At 43.5% G+C, this 16,753-nt stretch overlaps 2 protein-coding genes across 5 annotated transcripts in view; one reads left to right on the top strand and one right to left on the bottom strand.

The window, feature by feature from the left end:
* The first annotated feature begins 44 nt into the window (after positions 1–44).
* htatsf1 (HIV-1 Tat specific factor 1) lies at positions 45–10,149 on the top strand. Of its 2 annotated transcripts, none has more exons than XM_067229207.1 (10): positions 45–178; positions 669–833; positions 1,042–1,258; positions 2,104–2,151; positions 2,351–2,505; positions 2,733–2,896; positions 3,060–3,156; positions 5,376–5,465; positions 9,480–9,617; positions 9,731–10,149. In XM_067229207.1, the coding sequence occupies exons 2-10, from the start codon at positions 669–671 to the stop codon at positions 10,022–10,024; spliced, it is 1,368 nt and encodes a 455-aa protein (XP_067085308.1). In that variant the 5' UTR covers positions 45–178; the 3' UTR covers positions 10,025–10,149. The 2 variants fall into 2 exon arrangements, with proteins under 2 accessions (XP_067085308.1, XP_067085309.1); XM_067229208.1 differs by lacking the exon at positions 45–178 and adding an exon at positions 184–205.
* The window catches only part of LOC136933703 (organic cation/carnitine transporter 2-like), a 24,525-nt gene continuing 17,266 nt past the window's right edge, over positions 9,495–16,753 (bottom strand). The window contains exons 5-11 of one of the 3 annotated variants that reach the window (XM_067229203.1): positions 15,538–15,664; positions 14,359–14,456; positions 13,698–13,912; positions 13,423–13,605; positions 12,292–12,427; positions 11,774–11,883; positions 9,533–9,625 (exon numbers count right to left, since the gene is read on the bottom strand). In XM_067229203.1, the coding sequence (XP_067085304.1) occupies positions 9,582–9,625; positions 11,774–11,883; positions 12,292–12,427; positions 13,423–13,605; positions 13,698–13,912; positions 14,359–14,456; positions 15,538–15,664 (913 nt within the window). In that variant the 3' untranslated portion in view covers positions 9,533–9,581. Of the gene's footprint in view, positions 9,626–11,773; positions 11,884–12,291; positions 12,428–13,422; positions 13,606–13,697; positions 13,913–14,358; positions 14,457–15,537; positions 15,665–16,753 lie in introns of all 3 variants that reach the window. The other 2 variants (XR_010874829.1, XM_067229204.1) reach the window with 2 other exon arrangements.

Below are 16,753 nucleotides of genomic sequence, written 5' to 3' on the forward strand. Positions count from 1 at the left end.
TTGATTTGTTTTCACCGCTTGGTGGCACCACTTGGCTTTGGAGCGTTTCATAATCTGATCGGGTAACCGGCGGACTGTGTGATAAATATATCGAGTTTACCCAAAGTCAGTCCTGGCGGAACTGAAGTTGACCAGATCGGAAGTGGGTCTGTTGTTCAAGCGTCGTCGCGGTTCAAAGGTACAGTTCAGCTAACGAATAACGAACGTAATATAGCTTTTGGGTGTTATTTTCCTGACTGATGTTTGAGCAAAAACTCAATGTTGTATAGATTTTATGACATGTTTACTGAGTTCCTAACGTTGCAATGCAAGCCGTGATATAGCTTAGCGGTAGGGTATCTATGATGCGAGCCAGTATTAACACTGGCTTCTGAACGAGTTAGGCTAACACTAGTTAGCTAGCTTGCATTACTCGCTGTCAAGTAGCCCAGCCAACCCTAGAAAGGAACTAGGTTACTGCTATTTAATTAAGCTAACTAACTAAATATAAGCACATCATTATGTATCTTCCCCGGCGTTATACTTAATCTGTAGCCCATGCTCGTATGGGTAGCTTAGCTAGCTAATGGACTGGTATTGAATCGCAAGTAGCTTGCGTGATATGAATAACGGATCGATGCCTTCAGACGAATGGTGCGTTGACGTACCCCTTTGTGCATTTATTTTAGATGAGTGGTGACAACTCCGGGAACAAGGAGTTTGAGGAACAGCTGCGCCTGCAGCAGCTGTACGGCCAGAAGCCAGGGGACGGGACCGATCCCTACACCTTCACCGACCCAGAAGATGGAACTGTCTATGACTGGGACCACAACAAAAAGGCCTGGTTCCCCAAGGTATGTCTGCTTGTCTGCTTGTCTGTCTGTCTGTCTGTCTGTCTGTCTGTCTGTCTGTCTGTCTGTCAGGTTTTGCCAACTGCATATCCATCTGCCTTTCAGTCTATTTCCCTGCTACACTGTTGCTTCCTTCTTGCTGAAAGGTTGTTTGTGGTGCACGATGCTCCATGCAAACTCAGTGTAACTTGCATCCCTTCTGCCCACGCAGATCACAGAGGACTTCCTGGCAGCATACCACGCCAACTATGGATTCACCAAGGAAGGCGAGCATGACCCGGATGCAGCGGTGGTGGCCGGTTCTGCCCCAGCAGCTCAGGGTCCAGACGGCAAATCAAAGAACACAGACCCGACCCCCACTAAGAACCAGGACCAGGGCCCAGGAAAGGAGGACAAACAGAAGGGAGAGAAGAGGAAAGCAGATCCAGGTACAGAATAGGAGGAACGATACTCCCAGTTGGAGTTTGGTGTCTTATCTAGGAGTGTGGTGGTAGATTTCACATTTAATTAATTTGAGAAGTCACTATTATCCAAAACGACATACAGATTGTGCATGTAAGTACTACAGATAAAAGTTGTAGACTTGAGGTTGGAGAAGTTGGCCTGTCACAGGATGACTGATCTGAACAAGTGTTGATTTGGTTTTACTCTTTAGCTAGCCGCTTAAAGTGGCTGTAAAGCAGAACTGAAAATGAGTTTTAAGTTCATTACACCACAGAAGAATGTGTTGTTACCTACCCATCCAAATTCGAATGAAAAAAACAGACAAGTATGTTAAAATAGGCTTTGAAATTGTGAGAAAATCAGCAGTCTTCTCTGCTTGATACTGGGGGGCGTGTCGCCTGAAGGAGCTGAATCTCCGCCCCCTCGAATTTAGCAACAACAGCAACAACTAGCCAAATCAATTGCAGATATCAGAACAGACCTACCTGCAGTCTCTGAGTGTTTTGTGTGTTAATTACTTTGTCTTTGCATCGTACCAGCTGAGTAACAGAATGCAGGTTATATAAACTGTCTGTGATCTGACGTAGATAGGTGGCTGTGACGTTAACAACATCTAAACAAACACCTAAACAAAACGTTTGAGAGCTTTGCCCCTGCTTTCAGCAACTAAATTCACATGTATATAATGTACTGAGAAGCAAATCATGGAATTAGCTTTACAGCACTTTTAACAGCTGTATTTGGGCTCTTCTGTTGTTTGGGAAGCATGAGTAATTGTTGGACTGCGGAGCCCCACTGTAAAGAATATCTAACGTTTCTCTGTCTGCAGGATGGTTTGATGTAGACAAAGACAAGAATACCAACGTATATGTGTCAGGTAGGTCACTTTCTTTATTTTTGCTTGACTATTTACTGTAATCAACCTATACACACACATTGTAGTATCAACTTGCTTCTCGAACCTTTGTGCACAATCTGCACACACACACATGGTAGGAACACACTCCACAGCACAACACTGCTTTCAGGTGGACATTGTCAGGTGTTATGGTGATTCCCTGCTGGTGTCCCTCTAGGCCTGCCTCCAGACATCTCCACGGAGGAGTTTGTGGAGCTCATGTCCAAGTGTGGCATTGTCATGAGAGACCCCATCACTGAGGAGTACAAGGTCAAGCTGTACAAGGATGCCCAGGGCAACCAGAAGGGAGATGGCCTCTGCTGCTACCTCAAGGTACACTCCTGTGTTTGTCTTCTCTCCTCACTAGAGAAGGAGGCTGTGGGTATACGTCTCTATACACCCCCCCTCTCTACTACCCCCCCCCCCCCCTTATAGAGGGAGTCAGTGATTCTGGGTCTATCCACCCATCCAATCACCCCCTCCCCTAATCTTTTAAAGGAGTGTGTGTATACGTGGCTGCCACTCTCTATTAATAACCCCCTCTGTCCACACACACACAGAAGGAGTCGGTGGCCCTGGCTCTGCGTCTGATAGACGAGTCGGAGGTGCGGGGTTACAAGCTCCACGTGGAGGCAGCCAGGTTTGAGCTTAAGGGCCAGTACGACTCCAGCAAGAAGAAGAAGAAGAGCAAGGAGTACAGGAAGAAGCTGCAGGCACAGCAGAAGTAGGTGCTCCCCGGCTGGTCGAGGTCCGGTCTGCATGTGGAATTATTGCGATCATTATTCGGTGTTTATGAAGGACTTGTGGGATTGACAGCCAGCTTGTGTCTTGATTGGCTGTCCTGGTTGGGGCCTGACACATGATTGGTAGTTGTAATTGATTGACAGGCAGCTGGACTGGCGACCGGAGAAGAAGGGGGAGGTGAGAAAGAGACACGAGCGTGTTCTGATAATCCAGAACATGTTCCACCCCAGCGACTTTGAGGTGAGGCTGTGTGATGGAAAAATTCTAGTGGCACTGTGTAGATTTGAATAGTCAAGAGATGGCGGTTTCAATAAATTTATTTTGCTTGTACAAATCAAGAATTAACAAAGTACTTTGTGATCAGTCATAACGAAGGAGGTGCTAGCCACAGGTCGTTTGCAAGAGTGATGAAGAACAACCCTAAAACCCTGCCTTATATAAACTTTAGATCAAATGGTTCTTCTGATGGTCAATCCATCAATGTAGCAAACTCTGTGATTGGTCAGCACTGCTCAGTGACAGTTTGACTCCATACCAAGTGTCCCACAGTTCTTTGATGTGGCATCTCTCTCCAAACCAGTAGATGGTAAAACCACAGGAGTTCACCAGTCAAATGGTCAACTGTCCTTTGTGTGGACATCTTCAAACAAGTATTTAATTAACCCCACCCATGCAACAGGAAGGGTCAGAGCAGCTTGATCAGTTCATCTATCTTAAACTGCTCCCTCAGATCACAATAACAATACAATTGAATCCACATTGTCTCCAGACCAGCTGTCTCATCCTCCCCAGGTGTCATAAACTGCAAATGGCATCTCTACCAAATGGAGTTGATTCAACATTCATTGTATCAAGCTTCTTAACCAACTTTAGACTTCCATTAAAACACATTCCTCATATATAAAACACACACATTATAACTGTATTACAATTTTCCACCACAGCTGTAGAACCTGCAGCTGGGTTCTCCCAGATGGGGGTTGGTCTGAGTATGTTTAGTCATTTAGCAGACGCTCTTATCCAGAGCGACTTACAGTAAGTACAGGGACATTCCCCCCGAAGCAAGTAGGGTGAAGTGCCTTGCCCAAGGACACAACGTCAATTGACACGGCCGGGAATCGAACTGGCAACCTTCAGATTACTAGCCCGACTCCCTCACCGCTCAGCCATCTGACTCCCATGAGTACTGCCTCTGAACTAGTTTAAAACTATTTTTCTTTTTTCTTTCCATCTTATCTAAGACTAGGCTTAGTATATAGGTTGATGAACATTATACTGTATACCTTTCTACTAGTGTTGTGACGGTACCAACATTTCAGTAGTCGGTACCAATACCAGTGAAATTTCACTGTACTTGATCAATTGTACTACAATCACAATGCATGTAGGCCTAAAGGCAAACTAAATGTATGTGGACACTGTGAACTGAGTATAGACATTTAGCCAACTCAGCAAATGACTGAGAGATCATTTGTAGAGCTAAAAAATATAAATCTTCTATAAAACTTGATCATTTTTAGAAGTAGAAAGAATGGATTCAACATGCCTCATGGTGCCCTTAAAATTTTGGTCGTAAATACAGCTCTGGAAACATTTGAGACCAGTGGACCTTTTTCTTTCAATTGAAAAAAAGTTGAAAAGGACCATTTTGAGTGAGGAACAGAAGGATACAATTTGCAGTGGACTTTTTTTAAATTGAAAGAAAAAGGTTCATATCAATTTTTTTCCAGAGCTGTATACATCCCAATCTCCAAAACACAAATTTTTAGCAAACTGTCATATAAAAGCCTCTGTAAAAATGTGTTAAGCCTGTGGTGCCCTCTCCTTTTGTAAGCCCCAGTATTAGGTATTGCATTTGCAGTCTGCTACAAATCATAAAGGACATGAACGTTCAAGGCTCTCAAGGCTCATGCATTCGCCGTGAGACTCACGACATACATTACATGTATGGTAATCTCACGCCAAAATTTTGATAACATTTGAGAGCCCTGAACGTTGATGTTTGTAAATTGTTTTCTGGTGAACGACGATATTCTCATTGTCATCTGCCACCGAAGCTATTTCCATATGTGGCATTTTTCACTTTTCTTGTCAACAACTTTTAGTGGAGCCCCTGCAGCATTAGCTGCTTGTCAAGTGTTGCCAATTTAACAACGTTGTCGCTAGATTTAGAGAGCCACAAGCGACTTCTGGTGAGATTATTTCTGACTGCAACACGGTACTTCAGAAGTTCTGGTACCATTTATTTAGTTTGAGTACCGACTTGGTACCGGTTTTTGTGACAGCACTACTTTCTACATACTATAACTTTATGAGGATAACAAGAATAGCTGTAGTTAAACAGTTCAATTTAACAGGTCGTTATGTTTCAACATGAGTGATTAGCGATTAGTAATGGAAGGAGCTGTCACTCCTTCCCCCTTTCACTCACCGGGTCCTCAACCCCTGTCTCCCCCCAGGAAGACCCTCTGGTTCTGAACGAGATCCGGGATGACCTGAGGACGGAGTGTGAGAAGTTTGGCCAGGTGAAGAAGGTCATCATCTTTGATGTGAGTGTCCCTCAAGAACTGTCCTCCCTGCAGCTTGTTGCTCCTTGTCTTTCTTTCCTTTATTGGGTGTTCCTGCCTTGGCAAGGCGTCACCTATATTCTCATATATACTATTTATTTATTATTGGGTGTCTGCCTTTGACAAGGCACAACCTACACTCACCAGCCACTTTATTAGGTACACCTCTTCAATTGCTTGTTAACACAAATAGCTAATCACATGGCAGCCACTTAATGCGTTTAGGCATGTAGATGTGGTCAAGACAACTTGCTGAATTTCAAACCGAGCATCAGAATGGGGGAAAAAGGATTTAAGTGACTTTGAACGTGGCATGGTTGTTGGTGCCAGACGGGCTGGTCTGAGTATTTCAGAAACTGCTGATCATCTGAGATTTTCATGCACAACCATCTCTAGGGTTTACAGACAATGGTCCGGAAAAAAATAAATAATCCAGTGAGCGGCAGTTGTTTGGACGAAAATGCCTTGTTGATGTCAGAGGTCAGAGAAGAATGGGCAGACTGGTTCGAGATGAAAGGCAACAGTAACTCAAATAACCACTTGCAGAATACCATCTCTGAAAGCACAACACGTTGAACCTTGAAGCAGATGGGCTACAGCAGCAGCAGACCACACCGGGTGCCACTCCTGTCAGCTAAGAACAGGAAACTGAGGCTACAATTCGCACAGGCTCACCAAAGTTTAACAATAGAGGATTGGAAAAACGTTGCCTGGTCTGATGAGGGGGGGCAACACTGGTCCGGTCCGGGGTCAGGTCTGCATGTAGAAGCAAGACAGAGCACAGCCAGCATATCCAGGTGAGGGAAATGGTACATTATGCCTGCTGGGCGGGGTCTTCTGTAGCAGATAATCAATTTCTCCAAAGCACAGAATGTTACTGTTGAGCGAGTAATGTGGTGGGACTGATACATTATTAAAGCAATTAACCACGAGAGGGCTATCAAATGATGGTCGTAAGTCCTGTAGAGCAATCGATGAAATTCAATATATATTAGTGCTGTCAAACGATAAAAATATTTAATCGCGAATAATTGCATTAATGTCACAGTTAATTAATCTGTTAATTAATCAAACATTTTTATCGATTCTAAATGTCACTTGATTTCTTTTTGTCCCGTTGTTTTTTTCTCATTTTAATGCTCTTATCAACATGGAAAAGTGGATTGGCTTGCTTAGTGCAAATGTTTGTTTTTTTTTGTATTGAAAACAACATTGCAATCGCCTGACTTTGACGAGGGGCCGGAGAATTCGCATCAGCTGTTTGCTTGGCCATCAAGTGGTATTTCAGACTGGACGTGCTGCGATGATGGCTCAGTTCACAACGACAAAACGCACAGATCACTTTGGTCTTGTCAATGGAACTATTTGGCAACTTTTTAAAAGTACACTTTCCATTCAGAATCTTATTGGCATCCATTTAGGCGTCTCGCGCTCACCATCCACTCAAAACGAAATGTTAGCCTACTACTTTTTAGCCAGCTCGCAAGCCCAAACCATAAAGTTAATATTACTAGATGAAGCAACTTTTGTCTTCCAAGATGGCGTCCCCATTCATTTCTATGAAAAGTGCTCAGTGGCGCAGTGAGGCAAGCGAGAGCACGAAACTGGACCGTGCCATCTTTCCACTTCCGACTCTTCCGGTCTAGCTTTAAACAGTGGCTCTTTTTTTCCCTAGCTCCGAGACCTCGTGCACGCTTGCAACTAGCTGTACATGTCATTTTTGCGACAACCAGTCGCGAGCATAGATTTATATGGTTGCGAGCGTGTGAGCTAAGGCATTGCAGTGGCAGAATGGGGTACAAGTCCGATAAGAATCAGAGACATGATGTAAACTTTACGGAAATGTATGCTGTCACTGTATAGTATTCCTTTCACTTGGTTTTTATAAATAGGCTATTGGGCTAAATGGGCTATAGGGCCTATAGTATGATTTCCAACGCATTGTATCGGATTAAATAAACTGTTAACATGAACACTTAGCTCGTCGTTAAATATATATAATTTCCTATTGTGGTTATCAGTTAAAGTATTAATCTTTGTCTTTGCTCCAGATAGACATGTCAACAAGCTATGCTCACGCTTAACATAATATAATATTTGCCATCGTGTCATGAACGTTTTTACGAAAAATCAAATCTGTTTTAAAATAACAGGAATAAACTATATTAACAAAATTTCATGTATGTGTGACAACCATTTGCTAAACTTGCTACAACAGGGCAGGCAACTCAAGCCATTTCTTTCAGCTCCAGGTAAATCGGCTATCGGCCAATGTGAACTTTTGTGCTCGTGCCCTGTTAGTATCCGCGAGCACATTTGCAGGCAACTTTTATTGACGTAAGCAAATACATGGGGTGCTAGTTTACCCATTTCGGATTGGTTTCAAACTTAGCAAAAATCAGGAAAAATTATTCTATGAAAAAGCTAGTAGTATGAGCCAGGTTCGAGAATTGAACAAAAATTATTGGGGGAGATAGTTTTGTAAATGTTGACTGGAGTTATTAAACGACCGGAAGTCTAACAAGAAATGCAATACCACCTACATCCACCGGGGCTGTTGCTTCAAGCCGAGGGGCGTGGGGTGGGGGCTTGGCCCAAACAAGTGTGTTGTTTTGTTTCCGGTCTAGCTAGATCCGGTGTGGTGTTATAGTTTTATAACGTTGCTAGTTGTTGCATGTGAAAAAAATAACGTTTTCTAGGCCAAAAAGAACGTTAATCTCGCCATTAAAAAATGTACGCCGTTAAAATGGGTTTGCGTTAACGCCGTTAATAGCGCGTTTAACTGACAACACTAATATATAATTCAATAGCGGCGATAGTCGGTCAAATCACATGACCCCCTAGTGTTCAGACAGGGACACATAATGATCACTTCTAGTAAACTTATATATATATAAGTTTAGATATAGTATATATTAGCTGGTTTTCAGAAATACAATTCAAGCTTATTTACGTCTTTGGGGGTGTATTTTCAGTTTGCAGATGGTACTGTTTGAATCGCGATTCAAGCTAAGTTACTGCCAGTGACAAAGTTGTTAGAATCATTGTTTCAAAGGGGGTTCTTCATTAATGAAATGCAATATGAGTAAATGCTTAAAAATATCACTACAAGGTAAAAACCTGAGGGGAAGTTTAAGTCATAGACCTAATATAGGTTAGGGCCATTTTTACACAGGATTACCCATTTTCTTCGTTTTGATGCAAATGTGAGGCTGCCACATAGCCTATCACATTCCCTCTTGCACTAAGGGAAATGAGAAGAGAACCCTGTTTCATTCTACACTTCACTCTTAGTATTCTGAAGTGTAAATGAGCAGCAACAAATGTATGCTTTTTAATCTATGCTATCTTCATAAATAAAAAAAACAGATCCATCTGCAAATGACGCAAGCACACCCCACAATTTCCCGAGAAATTGTCCCATCTCTAGTAAGGAGTTAGGATAGTTGTGATGACTCCTTCCCCTCCACCAGGGGTCAGTCTCTAGTTAGGATAAGTTTGTATTTGTCAGGTGCACAGAACAACACAAGGTCAGGCTGGGCACTGAATTTCAAGCAGCTGACCTTTTCCACTTCAGATCCGTTGATGTGAAGGGGTGCATGCTCCTCCTCCTGCCGCCTCCTATAGTCCACAATCATCTCCTTAATCTTGCTGACGTTGAGAGGTTATTGTCCTGACACCATGATGTCAGGGTATCAATCTCTTCTGTAGGCTGACTCATCACTTAACTTAACGCTCTGGATAAGAGCGTATGCTAAAAAATGACAATGTAACAAGGAGGTTGGAGCTGTGCGTTGCCGCACAGTCGTGTGTGAACAAGGAGAACAGGAGAGGGCTAAGCACACAGCCCTTGGGGGTGTCTGTGTTGGTGATCAGTGTAGATGAGGTGCGGCCACCGATTTGCCCAACCTGTGGCCTTCCCGTTAGGAAGTTGAGGATCCACTTGCAGAGGGAGGCGCATAGTCCCAGGTGTGATGATGTGTGTCTGCTCCCTAGCGCCATCCTGACGGCGTGGCATCTGTAGCGTTCAAGGAGCCGGAGGACGCAGACGTGTGCCAGGTGGCTCTGGAGGGGCGCTGGTTCGGGGGACGCAAGCTGTCAGCCCAGCTCTGGGACGGTACCACAGACTATCAGGTGTGTATCTGTGTGAAAGAGTGTATCTGTGTGAAAGAATGTGTGCTGAGAGAGAGATAATATGTCTGTTTTTGTGTGTCTCTGTGCGTGTGTGTGTGTCTGTGTGTATATAGGTGGATGAGACCTCGAGGGAGCGAGAGGAGAGGCTGAAGGGTTGGTCCAATTATCTAGAGGGGAAAGGGGCCAAGCCCACTGGGCCCAACCCTCTAGAGCAGCCCACAGGCCCCCCTACAGACCCAACTACAGACAGCAGCACTGACCAACCAAGCACCACATCCACAATCACACTCCCAGACAACAAGGCCTCAAGCCAATCAGTGCAAGGGACTGCAAAGAACCAGGAAGTAGAACAGGAAGCAGACTCCACAGACAGCAGCCTGGCAGGAAGTGATGAAGACGACACATAAGCATGGACTGTGGTCTCCACCCCTACCCCCTTCACCTCGTTGTCTGATTGTTGCATAGAGAATGTGGACAGTTGGAAATTATTTCTCCTTGGATACTGATAATAAAATCTTTTTTCACAGTGTTATTTTTCTCCCTTTTTATTTGTTACAGGGAAATACCAGGCAAATAATCTCAATATGACTGCAATGTCAAGCGGTCAAACCCAGATTAGCAATTTTATTTTGTTATCGAATCATTTCAATCTTGAGCCAAGGTATTCTTTAAACACAAAACGACAACTAAACTTCAAACATACATCACAGGTATAACTGATTTCTAGTTTATTAACCAGCCCTGAGTGTTTCATTCTTGTCTGGTGCTACTTAGTCTGTTTTGGTTGCATTCTTCCTCCCCTTAGTAAATCATTGGTCTGGTAACTTACACCATCTGAGGGCCAATTCATGCATAAACAATTATGCTAGATTCGTGAAATTATCTTGAAGGTTTTCTTTTCCCTCCCTTTCTAAACAGAACCCAGGTGTTGAAGATGTGAACAGACTATAATTATTTCTGGAGTTTACTCTGTAGTTCTAACTTCTCTAACTCTTCTCTTTGACTCATCCAACTGTCAGGGTGTGCAAACAGTACCCTGGCAGTGTAGACATATGTGTTCTTATATTTCACTGTGCAGAAATAATGGAAAACTTAAAACAGAACAGTTTGTGTCTACCAATGCAAAAAGAGGGTTAATTGTATGTGCTTGCTTTTGGCAAGGCACAAGCTATATTCTTCGTACATTTTTGCACTAGATAGACAATGTCGGTGTCAAAATGTTCGTCTTGGTCCGATTGCGTTGCTTGTATTTGCACGAACATTCCTTTAGACGGTTTAGGCATAATTTTAGTTTTTGTGGAGAAAAGTGAAGCTAATGGTGGATAACTAGCTAGCCACAGTCACTAACGTCACACCGTCACAAACCCATGCTTGATTACCCATAGTAGAACATTATTTTAGCAGCTCGCTAACTTCTGGGAGATAGCTACCTAAAACTGCAAAACAGCAGCAGAAGGGATACAGGCCAAGTCCTGTTTCCAGGCTGTGATATTAACCCCCCTCTATTTTTATACGCCCTTTCAAAGCTTGTTGTATTTGCCAGTTTTCCAGAAATACATTTCAAGCTTATAAACGTTTTTGGGGGCATATTTTAAGTTTGAAGGTGGTACTAGATTCCAACAAAGATACTACCAGTGACAACGTTGTTAGAATCAGCTGGTTTCAAAGGGGGTTCTTTATTAATAAATGCAATATGAGTAAATGTTTAAAAAAAATATCCCTAGAAGGAAAAGAATGAGGGTAAGTTTAAGTCATAGGCCTAATATAGGTTAGGACAATTTTTACACAGGATTATCCAATTGTTTTGATGCAACTGTTTCTACTATGTTAGGCTTCCATAAAGCCTATCACCATAAACATTCAAATATATATTATCTATGTTACATAGGATTTAATATGTAGTATTTCAATATATAGATATTAGTGTCATGTCTTTGAAATAAAGATACTGTATTCTATTTCATTTTCTGTCATTTGGGAGTGAGGTAAACAAAGAAACCACTTTACTGTCAATTATAAGTGAACATAAGTGTTCTCTACTGGATGGATAGATTACAGACAAAAATTTAGCTAGTAAGTCAACCATCTGCTAAGCGACCATAGAGATTCACACTATAGCTAACAGTATGTTCAGAGATCATGTGACAGATAAATACATGGGTCAGCTGAGGGGCTTTTGAGTGTTAGCTGTGGCGACATCTCCATGGCTTGCTCGTCCTCCTCTCCTGATGGACAGGTGCATTTACACACCTCTCGCTTTATACACCTATGAGAAGGAGAGGGATTTTGTTTTGAACACTTGGCTAAAACAGTCTTCAAAAGTTGGCTTTGAGACACTGGAGCTAAACTCATGGCATCAAGTGTTTCCTGATGTTTTCATCTTATTTACATTGTCATTTAGCAGACGCTCTTATCCAGAGTGATATTTATTCCACAGATGGACTGTAATCATGTTAGGAATTAAACCTCTGCAGTGGTTAAAGTACTTAAATAATGTCTGAAAGTACTTAAATAAGATCTGAATTATTTCTCTGCATCTTTGTAAAGGAGACACTGAAACACAGTTACAGAAGTTCAACAGCAGGGGGAGTGAGAAGATCCATTTATAAAATAAAGATTTAGTGCCCATCCTGCAGTTACTGTATTCAGCCAGTGGATGCCGTTTTCCTCCTACCCAGGGAAGCTCTGCATGTGGTCGACGGTGTCGGGAAGAGGCACGCCGTGGCTCTCTGGCAGCAGCAGACTGAGCAGTCCGGACAGAATGGTCAGACCACCTATCAGGATGTTGGGAAGGGACTTGGAGTACTCCCCTGAAACAGTGTGAGAGAGAAGAAAACACAGATATAGATCAGAACAACAATAGATGGACCAGGAGGAGGGAGAGAGAGAGAGACGAAAAGGAAAAGAGAGGCGAGAGAGAAGGAGAAAAAGACATGCAAAGTAGACATACAAAGTAAAAGTAGAAGAAACGATTCTACAAAAGAAACACTAATCACTATTCTTTTTTTGGAAACTGTCAAAAGATAGAACATTCTGCAACCCCTTTCAGGTGACAGGATATAACCCAACCTTGTACAAGAGACATGAGAAAACATTCTACAACTTGCCTATATACAACCCCAATTCCGAAAAAGTTGGGACAGTATGGAAAATGCAAAAGAACTAACAAAAATAGTCATTTGAAATTACATTCACCCTGTGCTATATTGAAAACAAATTATTAACACATCATTTGATGTTTTACTTTGTGAATTTAATACATAAAAAAAATACACTCATTTCAAATCTGATGACTGCAACATACTCCAAAAACAGTTGGGACATCACGCGCATTCAGAAGTGGTTTTCGGCCTTGCCCTTTACGCACCGAGATTTGACAGGATTTCTTGAATCTTAAAATTATATTGTGCACTGTAGAAGGTGAAATGCCCAAACTCCTACCGATTTGTCTTTGGGGAATTTTGTTCTCAGTGTTGGTTAATTTGTGACGCATATGTTGGCAGATTGGCAAGCCTCAACCCATCCTTGCTCTTAAAGGACAAGGCCTTTTTTTGGAAGCTCCTTATATACTATGATTACATAATTGCCTCACCTGTTTCATATCACCTTCGTAAATCAACTTGTCACATTGCTATTAGTCCTAAATGGCTCCTGTCCCAACTTTTTTGGAACGTGTTGCATGCATCAATATCAAAATAAACATTGACCTAAAACTATGCAGTTGATTAGGTAAAACATAAAATACATTGTCTTTATATATTTTTTTGTTTAAATACAAAAAGTATTTAAACATTCTACAACCAACCCAGGTATATGAAGTACGGCGCTGAGATGCTGCCAATGCGGGATGCCATGGAGCACACCCCCACGGCTGTGTTTCTCAGGACAGTGGGGTAGAGCTCCGCTGTGAAGGCGTACAAGATGGAAAAAGCCACCGTCACGCCAAACTTCCCCAACATTTCCAGAGTCGTGGAAATCCAGCTCAGGCCTGAAGAACAGATTACAGAGAGAAAGGCCAACGTGATCAGGTGTGGAGTCTGAGACCTGGAGCTATGAGCTGTGACTCAAGGGTAGTCTCACCTGGAGGTAGGAGGTGGGTAAAAAACATCATCACTCCTCCCAGGAACAGTGTCCAGCAGAGGGAAGGCCGTCGTCCGCAGAATCGGAACAGGAGCCAGGCCAGCAGGTAAGCCGGTACCTCGATGGTCGCCGACACAAAGCAGTTGAGGTAGGAGCTGCCATGAAGGTTGGACGTGTTGAGGGACAGGGCGAAGTAGCCGATGGACATGACAGTCCTAGACAGAGACGAAAGGGGGGTTGGTAAGGGATAGGGGGATGAAGGGTGGGAAGGTAAGGGATAGAGTGATGAAGGGGGTAGGTAAGGGATAGAGGGATGAAGGGGGGGTTGGTAAGGGTGGTCCGAGATAGAGAAAAAGGGAGAGAGGGCTGTGTGACTATGTTACAGGCTGGGTTTGGAGGTTGGGGCTGAGGCTTGGGTAGAGTTAGAGCTATGGCTGAGAGTAACACTAGGGCTAGATTGGTCTGGAGGTCAAGTATGGAACAGGCCTGAGGCTAGGGCTAGGGGTAAAGAAGTCTGGGAAAAGCTGAGGCCAGGGCTAGGGGTAGAGAAGTCTGGAAGCTGAGGCTGGGACCAGGCTAAGGCTGAGGCTCCAGGAACATCTGGGTGCTCTGTGTTTGTTGCCGGCGACTCGGGCGTCTGAGGGGCATCTGAGGGACTCACCAGACAATCCACAGGGTGACTGAGACCCAACAGATGTTTCTAGAACGCAACAGGTCACAGATGTTGTAGGTTTCTAACTTCCCAGACGCCAGCTCCATCTAAACACACACACATATACACGCACAAATGCACACACACAACCACACACACACGTACAGGACTCAGAGATAATTGTGTTTCAAATGAGAGGAGGGTGGGCGCCAATATGTCAACAGCCAGGCAGCTGTGTGGACATAGTGTAACTAACACCTCCAACTTTGGGTCAGAGATCACCTAGGGCAGGTGCACTGCGAACAAAATGGCGGCCCTGTTGTTCCTAAACTGCATCCTTCATTCATTCAGAGCTTTCCTTAATGTAAACATGTAAATATGTACTTAAAAAAATGTTTAAACCAAAGTGACATGCAAGTAGTTAATATAGAAAGTACAGCATAAAGTCATCAGGATCAGAAGTGTATAGTTCTAGCAGTATTTTGGTGGTGAGAGTCAAGGAACGGTCTGTATTTACCAGATACAGTGCATTTGTGCAACATTAACATCTCAAATACAGTGCAAAAATGATATCTCAACAACAACATAACATGTTAAATCAGTCAGAACAGACAATGATAGTTACAAACTGAATATGGAAACCTTTGTAGGCCTGTAGGCGAGTTGTGAGGTTCTCTGTGCTCAGCTCACTAAACTTCGACATTCCTGCTTCACAGGGTTCCTGTCTAATTGCAAAGTGTTGGTTGCTGTTCCTGTCAGAGGCATTGCTTATCATGGAGGACCAGGCTGCAGGGAACACACTAACTAACCGACGTGCACTTCCAGTGAAAGAAGGGGATTTGTTGTTGGTCAGTGTAAGCCTTGGCAGGAGTCCAATCTTTCTTTCTCTTTCTCTCCATCCATCTCTCCCTCATCCGTTACTAAGTATGTCTCTCTTTGTTGCCCTCTGTCTTTTTCACTCTCTCCCTTTCCCTCTTTCTCTCATACACCCTCTTAGTCCCCCTCTGACTCTTTCAATCCTAGTTTCTCTCTTCCTATGTTTCTCTTTCTGTCTGTTCAACTCTCTCCCTCTCTCCTTTTCATCCAGATGGATGTGCTATCCGATGAAAGTGGTCTCCAACTGCGACCAATCGCTGACCACTGTGCGACCCCTGGACTGATCAGGACTGAGCGAGCAGCTAGACTGACCTGTGGAGGCTGAAAGATGATGTCAGGAGCCTGAACTCGGTTCTGTCTGGCAGCTCTCCTCAGTATGGCCTCGGCTTCCTCCACTCTGCCCTGAGAGAGCAGCCACCGGGGGGACTCTGGGATGAACCTGGACAAAGGAACAGAAGATAAAGGCTCAACAACATCGATTCCAAATTAAAAGAACCACACAAGAATACACACTGTGCTCAGTATGACACAGTCTATGGTACATACATGTAGATACAGTACAATTCACATAGCAAACTGGTATAAAGTTAGCAGGCAGACTCGGAATCCAAAGACACTGAATTCAAAATGACAGGCAAAATCAGGAACAAAATACAGGCAGGTGTACATTTGTCAGAAATCGAACACGTGGGCCATGCAGCAGCACGAGAGGAGAGCTCAGGCCTAACTTGCTTATAACTTTCCTTAAAAGGGTCATTTACTGATTTTATAGGCTAATTCACACTGTTCCTTAAGGTCTCCGAATAGGGTATGTAACATTGGTTGGGCTGAAAATGTCCAGGATGCTGTTCTATGCTGTAGAATGACTTTGGTGGGTAACGTTAGCACCACAGCTTAGCAAACAAACTATTGTGATTCAACTCAGTTGTTGTGACGTCACAACGGGGGATTTTTTTAAACCTACCGTTTTACAGCAGCAGTTTCAAATTGTGAGATTTGCATAGGAAAGATGTGTCAATGGAGTTTGTGGTTCGCTGTATGTCCATTTTATCCACGAACTGTCGTTATTCAACTATGACAAGGTAATCTTGGTTTTGCAGTCAATGACCCCTTTAAAAGTGTTTTTAACGCCGTAGAACGGTAATAATCAGAATCAGAATCAGAATGGGTTTTTATTCGCCATGAAAGTTTGCACAGACAAGGAATTTACTTTGGCCGAAAGATACCGACCGAGCCATTATTGGCGCCCCCTTGAAAATCTCAGCAGAAACATGAGGAGAGGAGAGGAGAGAAAAAGTCAACCCCCAGACTATGCTCCTAGAGGAGTACAGTGTGGGAACAGGAAAAAAACACCTCAGCACATACATTGTACAACATTACAGAACTCATGACATGCAGGGGTGGGAAGCCAGTGCAAACAAGCAGCATCTGGACCTGCGGCCGTAAGAGGCGCTGGTCACAGACCCACCTGCCACACTGGGGGAACGAAGCAGGCGAAGGCGTTGGATGGGGGTGGGGGGGTGATGGC

Source organism: Osmerus mordax, chromosome 25 (genome assembly GCF_038355195.1).
Source record: "Osmerus mordax isolate fOsmMor3 chromosome 25, fOsmMor3.pri, whole genome shotgun sequence".
NCBI classification, from domain to species: domain Eukaryota; kingdom Metazoa; phylum Chordata; class Actinopteri; order Osmeriformes; family Osmeridae; genus Osmerus; species Osmerus mordax.

What these genes read in the sequence shown, in the direction of transcription:
- htatsf1 (XM_067229207.1), top strand. Translation starts at nt 669, where the DNA reads ATGAGTGGTGACAACTCCGGGAACAAGGAGTTTGAGGAACAGCTGCGC. An exon ending in GCCTCTGCTGCTACCTCAAG is followed by an intron (nt 2,506 to 2,732) that starts GTACACTCCTGT and finishes ACACACACACAG; the next exon opens with AAGGAGTCGGTGGCCCTGGC. An exon ending in TCCACCCCAGCGACTTTGAG is followed by an intron (nt 3,157 to 5,375) that starts GTGAGGCTGTGT and finishes GTCTCCCCCCAG; the next exon opens with GAAGACCCTCTGGTTCTGAA.